General features: G+C 35.6%; 1 protein-coding gene across 2 annotated transcripts in view; it reads right to left on the reverse strand.

The window, feature by feature from the left end:
* SEC63 (SEC63 homolog, protein translocation regulator) overlaps window positions 1-11,151 on the reverse strand; it is a 72,719-nt gene that overhangs the window by 23,598 nt on the left and 37,970 nt on the right. The window contains exons 11-16 of one of the 2 annotated variants that reach the window (XM_034668940.1): window positions 9,621-9,713; window positions 8,047-8,201; window positions 6,092-6,239; window positions 3,040-3,122; window positions 384-443; window positions 10-180 (exon numbers count right to left, since the gene is read on the reverse strand). In XM_034668940.1, coding sequence (XP_034524831.1) covers window positions 10-180; window positions 384-443; window positions 3,040-3,122; window positions 6,092-6,239; window positions 8,047-8,201; window positions 9,621-9,713 — 710 coding nt within the window. Of the gene's footprint in view, window positions 1-9; window positions 184-383; window positions 444-3,039; window positions 3,123-6,091; window positions 6,240-8,046; window positions 8,202-9,620; window positions 9,714-11,151 lie in introns of both variants that reach the window. The other variant, XM_034668939.1, reaches the window with a different exon arrangement.

The raw sequence follows: 11,151 nt of genomic DNA on the forward strand, positions 1-11,151 counted from the left end.
TAAACTTACACTCCCAACAACTCCATTTGCCTGCTTTTGTTTCTGTTGCTTTGACTGTGGTAAGGGCACAGGTGTAGGTTTTTTTTTTAAAGGTTTCTTTTTTTTTGATTTAGCAGTTTTCTTGGGTCCTTTGCTCTTCTGTTGCCATCCTCCTTTTGTCCTGTTCTTATTAGTATCAAGCTGCTATAAATCAAAACACACATACACACACAGAAGTTATAGCAATAGTTTCATTCGGGAGTCAGGGTAATTTTTAGATGAAAATGGCTAACTAAATGTTTTCACAAACTGAATTACTCTCCCACAACAATATAAATCAATCAGAGAACTGAACAAAACACCTCCTTCACCAGGAATGATAGGTAAGAAAAACCAAGTTTTACCCCATCTTCTGCAGGCTGTTCCTCTGCAGCACAGATAGACTGCTCCTTTTCAAATACTTCCTAGAGGCAGAGAGAAGAAAAATATAAATATAGGTTGATAGACTTATCAATATTTATCTTTCAGATAAAGCAATCTTTCAAAATAGATGACCAATAAGTTTTTTAACTGGTGACAATTGGTAGGGGGAGGGAGAACAGAAGACTTTTAGTAATTACTAAATGATGTGTGCAAATTCAGCAATTACTAACTAAATGACACTTCAGAAGTTACCTCCTGAAATATCGCACATCTGTCTTGAATATATTTTGAAAAGTATAGTCTACTTAAATTTACAAATGCAATGACTTAAGATATATAAACTCATTATAAGGTCAAGAATATTTCATAGCTTAAAGTTAACTGTGGAAGGGCGCCTGGCTGGCTCAGTCGGTAGAGTGTGAGACTCCTGATCTCAGGGTTGTGAGTTCAAACCCCATATTGGGGGTAGAGTTTACTTAAGAAAAGCACATTTTTTACATTTTTTAAATTAATTACATATATAAATAAGTAAAAGACCTAAGGTGTGGAACACTGAGAGAATCCATATAATCTAAAGACATATAATCCATACGGTCCATAAGTGGACCATATAATCCACTTAGGATCAGAATAGAAAGCATAAATTTAGGATTTAAATTCCAGTAAGATTTCAGTGAGAATCTATACTAGAATATAATAAGTGATGTTGGTTTTAATAAACTCCCTGGAATTACTAAAGCCAACAAGTAAAAACAATGATAACTTAGGCTTTAAACTGTTAGCCTAATTCAGGGGTCCACAAACTATGGCCCATTACCTGGTTTTCAAATAAAGTTTTACTGGAACTCAACTATGTGAATTCAGTAGTTGCTACAGAAACCATGTGGTCCATAAAAACCTAAAACATTTACTAATTGGACCTTTACAGAAGAAGTTTGCGAATCCCTAGTCTAATTCCACCATCTCTGCTTCACTTCATTTATTAGCTGGGTTCTAACACTAATTACTCTGAGGTTCAGTTCATACAAGCACTTGAAGATAGATACTTGATTCTTTCCCTTCCTCCTGGGCAATTTTTTTTTTTCCTACCAACTATCCCAGAAGTGTCAACAGCTCAAGGCCAATTTTTACTCATTTTTCAGGCTGGGAATTCCAAAGCATGTAGGTAATTTAAATTTGGATTCTATGCCCAACCCTAGCCACCGACTTTGAAGTTTCCTCTTCTCCCAGGGGGGCACTTCTCAGCCACAGTCCATGACACAAATGCTTCCTTACCACTTGCTACCATAAAATCAACATCCAGAGGTTTTAGAGATGGGGTTTAAACGCAGAGTATGTTTCCTGCAAGTATTCCCAGGCCCCAGAGTAAAACAGGCTAAAATCTCCCACTAGTTGAATATGTGGAGTTAAAAATAGCACCGTCAGGGGCACCTGGGTGGCTCAGTAATTAAGCGTCTGCCTTTGGCTCGAGCCCCACATCAGGCTCCTCCGCTGGGAGCCTGCTTCTTCCTCTCCCACTCCCCCTGCCTGTGTTCCCTCTCTCACTGGCTGTCTCTCTCTGTCAAATAAATAAATAAAATCTTTAAAAAAATACAATAAAATAAAAAAATAGCACCGTCAATTAAAAACCAGTTATGACTATCGTCCTAACTTGGGAGGTAATAGCTGACTTGGGAGGTAATACAAATATGTAACAGAAACTAAGAAAAACAAGATATACAGGAAACATATACAATGTGATTGAATTTTATGAAAGGGAATGAGAAAAGTTACCAGGGTATATATACATACATACAATGTAGAGGCCCAAGCAGTAAATACGAGCATGGAGAAAGATAGGAAAGGGTATACGCAAGACTAAATTCTGGTCGTCTGGGACTGACAAAGGGTTTCCTGAGGGAGGTGGGTGAGAGAAGGAATCCATGATAGTGAAAAAACATCATTTAACCCCACAGGTATTCATGTATTAGGGTATCTAAAGTGATAAGCTTCAAAATCAATAATCTCCGAGTGGCAGGACTTTAGGTGACTTTAATCTCTTCCCATACTTTCCTGCATTGCTTGAAGTTTTTCCCCAGACAGCATGAATTTTTCACATAATTAGAAAAAAATATATTTTTTCACTATAATTTAAAAAATTAAGAGTAAATTCAGAATTGACCAAGAAGGAATAGGTAATGAAATTTGCAACAATAATCAATAATTAATCTTTGTATAGTACTTTGGAGTTTCAATACTATACTCACATTACCTTATTATTATAATATTTTACAGGGAATTAACAAATCATCACATGAAGAATTAATCTATTTTCCAAGGGTTTTTTGTATGAAAATAAATACAAGAACTTTTAACACATAACTTTTTTTACCCTTTTCATTGAAGTACAGTTGACATACAATGCTACATCAGTTTCAGGTGTACAACATAGTGATTCAACAACTCTATATGTTATGCTATGTAACCATACAACACTATTACAATGACCTTAACTATATTCCCTGTGCTATATTTTGAATCCCATGACTTATTCCATAATCAGAAGTCTGCACCTCCTTTTCCCCTTCACCCCTTAACACAAACTTTTTTTTTTAACACATAACTCTTAAAGCATAAAAATAAAGAAAGATTACTTACTGCCATTGTTTGCCTTGTCAACTTAACCAACACTGTAACTAGGGATCCTACTGTGATGTTGTTGCTATCTTCATCATCCAATACTACAAGATGAGAGTAAAAAATCAGAGTAAAAAAATAAAATTCAATTTGGTACGTCAGTATTTCAAATATATTTTAAACTTAATAAAAAATATTTTGACTGGGGTGCCTGGGTGGCAGAGTCGTTAAGCGTCTGCCTTCGGCTCAGGGTGTGATCCTAGCGTTATGGGATCGAGCCCCTCATCAGGCTCCTCCGCTATGAGCCTGCTTCTTCCTCTCCCACTCCCCTTGCTTCTGTTCCCTCTCTCGCTGGCTGTCTCTACCTCTGTCAAATAAATAAATAAAATCTTTTTTAAAAAAAATTTTTTTTTTTTTTTTACTGTCTACTCTATATAGAACACTCCACTAGATGCCTTCAACAATGCACTCATTTAATCTTTAAAACAGCTCTCTCGGGGCGCCTGGGTGGCACAGCGGTTAAGCGTCTGCCTTCGACTCAGGGCGTGATCCCGGCGTTATGGGATCGAGCCCCACATCAGGCTCCTCTGCTGGGAGCCTGCTTGTTCCTCTCCCACTCCCCTTGCTTGTGTTCCCTCTCTCGCTGGCTGTCTCTATCTCTGTCGAATAAATAAATAAAATCTTAAAAAAAAAATAAAATAAAATAGCTCTCTGGAGATCATTTCCACTTTAAAGAAGTGAGGTTCAAAACCAAAGTAAAATGCCTGAGGTCCTATAATGGTTATATTGGCATTGCCAAGTTTCAAACCCTGTTCTTTTAAAACAAAGTATAATGTGAGGGGTACGGTAGCACAGCTTTCTTTCGTAGTGATATAAAGATCTGTCACTCTATTAAATCGTGCAAGCCTTGTATTCATAAGATTTTACCCATATGATCAATGCCGGTCTGCCTGTCAGAAATGAAATAATTAGAACTAGTATTCCAAGTCACATTAAATTTATTTTTTAAAGTAAGAACTTCAAAGTTTTGTTTATAGTAAAAAGTACCTTAAAAAGTTTTTGCAATCGTTTAACTTATTAGAACCGTATTTGCTACACATATTGCCAAAAGCTAATAAAATAAACATTAAAATTAACATTAACATAAATATTAATGTTAAAGTTAATAAATAAAATTACTATAACTTATCAAACATATTCAAATTCATTTTTTCCTACAAATTTTATCTGTACAAGTTTTCTTCATTATGGATTTCTGCCTACAGATTTTTCTAAGTTTGTTATGTTTATTTTACACAGATTTAGATTAGCATACTCTGGTCTGGAGTACATTAACACACCACCAGTTGGAAAAGAACAGCCTCCAACAAACTATAACTGCTTTCTCCTCCATTACTGGCTGTGAGGTGCAACAGTTGGGCGTCAATAAGGATACAATATTCTGGGGCACCTGGGTGGCTCAGTCAGTTAAGCATCTGACTCTTGATCTCAGCTCAGGTCACAATCTCAGGGTATGGAGATCAAGCCCCGCATCAGGCTCCACGCTAAGTAAGTATGGAGCCTGCTTAAGATTCTCTCTCCCTCTGCCCCTCACTGCCTCCCCCCACCCCCCAACTCCCACTTCATGCTCTAAGAAAGAAAAATAATTCTTTAAAAAGAAGGATACAATATCCTTTCTTCAATCTGGAAGTCTCCATTATCTCATCTGGGCTACACATTCGTCAACACTGCACAGCTGTATGTGCGTAAGCGCTGCATGTGAATTAACAGCTATAACAATATCTACCTGCCATTTGAGGCTTTCAAGTGGAGAAAAAGCCTCTAGGAGATTCTACGCAGCCCCTAAGCAATGTAGGAAAGAGATCCACCATCTCTAACACTGGATCATGCAGATGCCCCTTTCCTGCTTCTAAAATTCTTCTCTCCCCCCATTAACCATATGACTCATATTACACATTTGGATAGCATTGTGAAAATACAATAAATTGTCTATACAAGATGCTATGGAATGAAATACATGATGAAGTTTCCCTGTAAGATCACAGGGAAATCCAAACTCCGCAACAAAGCAGTCCCAGTTTTCATTACATGTATCCCACACTCCAGCAAAATTGAAACCAGACTGCAGTTTATCTCACCTCTCATAACACCTCAGTCTTTGAGAGCCATTTATCTCTTTTCAATTACATTAGAATGCAAACTCAATAAGGCAGAAGCTTTGTCTTACCACTGCTTCCCCAACACCCCCAAAAATGAGTGGCGCTCAATAACCGTTGAATGAATGAATGGCACAATGTCTGTGTCATTCACTTAACACTTGCCTTGCGTTTCCTTGTTTTTAATCCTATGTTTAAGTCCTATTTCCTCAACTAGGCTCTAAACTCTTTAAAGACAGATACTATTCCTAACACATCCTTGTATTCTTGGTCCCACAAGAATGTTCTCACAACAGGAACTTAGTAAATGTCAAACTCAGAATAATGTCACAATGAAGGAATGGAGCAGATAATCTCTAATTCTTTCACCACTATAAAACACTATTATTTAGCTATTAAAATGGGCATTCACAGGACAACTGTCACAGGTAGAAAAATCCATGTTTTCACCCTAGCAAACATAAAGATAGAGACAGGTTGAGAAAAACACATGAAATGTGGCATAGAACATGGTAATTTCCAAGGCTTACTAAAGTAAATTGGGCTTTACACTAACATTATACACTTCAAGTATCTTTCAGTGCATCTGAAAATCTTTCATTCTTTGAAAAGTTAAGATATTCCCAAAACTTGAACTACAGAACAGAGTCCTCAAGCTCAATCCCATTCTGAGGATAATAAAAGTAAGATTCTGTGGGATTCTATAAGTGTTTTTAAAACTATTGAGCATATATCATATTCCATCACAGCCAATCTCACAGGTAAACTATAGTTCTGGAAAGTCTAATTACACATTATGATATCAAATGTTTTGAGAACTATAACTCCCATATAAATAAAAGCCAATATAGGCCATATAAATAAAAGCCAATCTATCAAAAGGGAAAAAATGTTCAACAGGGAAACCTCCCACTTACCCTGTGATTTTATATCCATAGTCACATATGGGAAACTCCCAAGGACAGCCATAACCTCTTCATATTTTTCATCTTCAAGGAAGTGCAGTAGATTGTGACGATCTGATTCTTTTAAACTCACCAAATCCTGAATAGTCTTAATTTTGTACTGAATTTTAAAAGAGAGAGACAGAGAGAAAGAAAATAAATCCCAAAGTCACAGAATTTTTCACAAAAAGAAAATTAGCATGTTTCACTAAAACAAAATCCAATAACTTTTAGAAAAATGCTAAGATTATACAGGGTCCCAAACTAACAATGGTTCTACTTACAATTTTTCAACTTTACAATGCTACAAAAGCAATGCATTCAGTAGAAACCATACTCTGAATTTTCATCTTTTCCAGGACTAATGATATTCGATACAATACTATCATTATGCTGGGGAGCAGCAGCAACCTGTAGCTGCCAGTCAGCCACACAATCACAGAGTAAACAATCCACACACTTACAACCATTCTGTTTTTCACTTTCAGTACAGTATTCAATAAATTACATGAGACAGATAGTCAACACTTTATTATAAAACAGGCTTTGTGTTAGATGATTTTGCCCAACTGTAGGTTAATGTAAGTGTTTTGCGCATGTTTAAGGTAGGCTAGGCTAAGCTATGATGTTTGGTAGGCTAGGTGTATTAAATGCATTTTCGACTTAGGATATTTTCAACTTACGATCGATGGCTTTATGAGGATGTAACCCCACTGTAAGCTGAGGAAGATCTGCATACACATTTCAAAGCAAAAAATACAACTTTATAGCATTTCATGGCCTTTTATCCAAAGAAATTCAAATTTAGGATTTTTTTTAATTACAAAGTTAATACAGGGTAATTTTTTAAATTTAGAAAAAAGTTAGGGAAAAAAACCAGTAATATTCATAGAATCTTGACCCAACCAAGAACAACTATCATTTGATATGCTCAGTTTGCTGACCCATATTTTCAATTTTAATGTTAAAAACCTTTAAGAATATGAATTTATCTCCAAGTATAACTGCACCCTTAAGGTTTTACTATGCAATATTCTCATTTTTGTTATTTTCTAAATACAGCTGTTATTGCAGTAATATCCATCTAGGCTAAAGGGATACTTAGGAGAGTGTTAATTTCCAGGCATTTGATACTAGTTATTAATATTTACTTTCACAGAGTTAGATCATGAGCAATGTAGAATGCCCACTTTTTGATTACACAGTTTTCAATTAAAAATGTGAACAAATTTATAAGGGCAATACGATTACCTGAAAGGACAGAGAACTCATATGTGAATCTCTAATACACATTAGTTCTACCTTAATATACTATCAAATCCAATGTCTATCTTCCACCCACTCTGTCTAATGTACACAAAGTAATGTTCAAAATCTCCTATCAAAATTATAATGTTTTTTCTTACATTTCCTCAAGTTTTTTCATTTATACATATTTTGCCACATCTTAAGGCTATCAAATCTTTACTATAGACTGCATTATCTAAATTAGAAGCATCTTTATTTGATCTACTTATGCTATGAAAACTTAATTTTTTTTGTTTCTACTCAACTAATAAACCACTGCCCAACCTTAAAGCCAGGCATGATATGACTGGTAAGCATACAGTGCATTTTTACTTTGTACATTTATTTCTCTTAATATAAAGAACAAAGTCTTAACTGCTAAAATGCACTGGCCCCCAAAGTAGTAGTAAAATGCACTGACCCCCAAGTAGTAAAATCCCTTACAGTAGGTAAATATTATAAAACACCTCCCTAATCAAGAAAATGCTAACAGAACCACTTTAGGGATAGTTGTAGAGTGTTTAAGACATTCTAAATCTAAAAAATTCATAGTAAACACTTCTAGAACACTTTTCATTTGTGTTACCTTTAGGTAACATGACAAACTGTTTAAAGCTGATTTTAAAGTGGCAAAGAATTACCTTTTTATGATTAGAAACCCTTCTCAGATTGTCCTCTTCAATGTGAGGGAGCTGCAGAAGGGGAGACTTAAACTGCTGAAGGCCCTGCACAGCCATCTGGGAAAGCTTCATGCAGTTTTCTAGGGATGCCAAAGTTGGAGCACGAAACTCCCTTTCTTAGAAAGAACAGGAGCAAAAGAAAAAACAAGGCTGAACTTTTTATATGTTCCAGAGTATACAATTCATCACGAAAACATGACTCATATGAATATCATTAACACCTCAAACTTTAAGATCATAGTGCTGATTTTCCTTTAAAAGTTGTAAGATCCACTATGTAGGTTCCTCAAAAAGTTAAAAATAGAACTACCCTATGACCCAGCAATTGCACTACTAGGTATTTACCCAAAGGATACAAAAATACAGATTTGAAGGGATACATGCACCCCAATGTTTATAGCAGTATTACCAACAAAAGCCAAAGTATAGAGAAAGACTAAATGTCCATCAACTGATGAATGGGTAAAGAAGATGTGGCATATATATACAAAATGGAGTATTACTCAGCTATCAATAAGCATGAAATCTTGCCATCTGCAACGACGTGGACAGAGCCAGAGTGTATTATGCCAAGTGAAATAAGTCAGAGAAAGATAAATACCACATGATCTCATTCATATGTGGAATTAAGAAAGAAAACAGATGAACATATGGGAAAGGGTAAAGTAAAAAAAGGAGAAAGGAGCCATAAGAAACTCTTAATGATAGAGAACAAACGGAGGGTTGATGAAGGAAGGTGGGTGGGGGATGGGCTAGATGGGTGACCGGGATTAAAGAGGGCCCTTGTTGTGATGAGCACTGGGTGTTGTGTGTAAGTGATGAATCACTGAATTCTCCCGAAACCAATGTTACACTGTATGTTAACTACCTAAAATTAAAATAAGTTAAAAAAAAAGTTGTAAGATACCAAAAATATACAAACATGTTCAAATGCAACAATCATTATCCAGCAACAAGCACTGGTTTTACAGAAAAATTCTTTGCATCACCTCCCAAAACAGTAAATTATCAGTATCAATGACATACTGATACCATGCCAAGAACTGACATCAGCCGTTGTAACAACAAACTACAACCATTATCTCCTTTCTTAAGGGTCTCCCTTTCCATTACTGACCACAAACTCCCTCATTCTTTCTTCTTTCCCCTCATTCTTTTTTCCCTTCATGCGAAAAACACTACATGTCAGATGAGTCATTATTACGTCACTTAAAAAATTATTTCAGACTCATTGTTAAAATACAGAATAACCTAACACTAAAAATATGCAAAGGAAGGAAAAAGTATCTTAAATCTTTACAAATAAGTGACAATAAACAATAAATAAATACAAAAACATGAGTTGTGATAAAGACTTGACATAATGAAAAATATAGGAAAGAAGTAAGGAAAACCATGAACAAAAGTGGGAAAGCTGATTCAACATATATAGGCAGAATTACTGCAGGTACTCATTAACTCCTAAAACTATGAAGTATAATCTGCAGAAGCTTGCAAGAAAAAGCACAACATAATTAATTACATTTCCACCTCACCTTCACGGCTCCGGGCCATTATTATTAGCTGGCAGATTACATTAACCATTTCTTGAAGCAGGGCAGGGCATTTTTTCAACATAAATTGCTGATCTGCAAAACAACAGAACACCTGAAACAAATGATTCCACTTTTATAGTTAAAACATCTTTATGAATACTAAATTCAAGTTGTCCCCCAAGTATTTCACATGACCTCAGAATTTTACAGGTTGAACACAACAGTTTCTCCTAAGCAGCATGGTCAAAAATCAGTCAGAAAATCCTAGTTCAGATTAGATGTTTCAAAGGCAAATTTTTAATATTATGGTGGCGTGCTTCGTAAGTTAACTCCCTTTTTTGGAATAGTATTAAACTTAATTCTAATCTTACTACGTTTAAGAACCTTAAGAATCTTCTTCTTGTGCACTTAAGTTGCTATAACTATGAGTAAGTCCAAAGACTAAGATTGAGAATAAATGCTAACACAGAAAGACAAGGGGGAGGAAGAGAAAGGAGACAGACTCATTTTTACTGCATGTAATGGTTAACTATTAAGATCATCCCATTGGGGTTAGCACTCAATCTAAAAAAATATTTGTTCCCTGTTTCTTAATTGATAAAAAATGGAGATGGTTATCTGTACAGACATTAGGAAAATCGGAATTACCGGTTAATTTGCAACTCCAATAACAATGCCTAATAATAGTGATCCTTCATTCCATCACAAGTAACCTATCTTATCACCAATTACCAGCATCAACTGGCCTTGTTTTTGGAGGCATTTGATTATATTATTGGCTTTAAAAAGGGACAGAAGGTGAGGAGCTTCATTCAGAAAGAATATTTATTCCCTAGGGATAATAATTTTCTTTTAAAACATCAAATGAAATAATGCAAGCAAAGAAGAAATGACACTCAAATTCATGACATCCCTGGAAACGGCGCTGTTCCAATCCACTGCTTTTCTTTTACATACAGCGAGGTGGCTTCAAGCAATTTGGGAAGCTTTCAATAAAGATTAAATCCTTGCAACAGCAATCAGAAGACAAAAAGGGATCAAAGGTATCCAAATCGGCAAAGAAGAAGTCAAAATGTCTCTTCGCAGATGACATGATACTCTATATGGAAAACCCAAAGGAATCCACTCCCAAACTATTAGAAGTTATAGAACAATTCAGTAAGGTGGCAGGATACAAAATCAATGCCCAGAAATCAGTTGCATTTCTATACACGAATAACGAGACTGAAGAAAGAGAAATTAGGGAATCCATCCCATTTACAATAACACCAAAAACCATGCGTTACCTTGGAATTAACTTAACCAGAGACGTAAAGGACCTATATGCTAGAAACTATAGATCACTTTTGAAAGATATTGAGGAAGACATAAAAAGATGGAAAAATATTCCATGCTCATGGATTGGAAGAATTAACATAGTTAAAATGTCCATACTACCCAGAGCAATCTACACTTTCAATGCTATCCCGATCAAAATACCGAGGACATTTTTCAAAGAACTGGAACAAATAGTCCTTAAATTTGTATGGAA

This window comes from Ailuropoda melanoleuca, chromosome 10 (genome assembly GCF_002007445.2).
Source record: "Ailuropoda melanoleuca isolate Jingjing chromosome 10, ASM200744v2, whole genome shotgun sequence".
In the NCBI taxonomy this organism is placed as follows: Eukaryota; Metazoa; Chordata; class Mammalia; order Carnivora; family Ursidae; genus Ailuropoda; species Ailuropoda melanoleuca.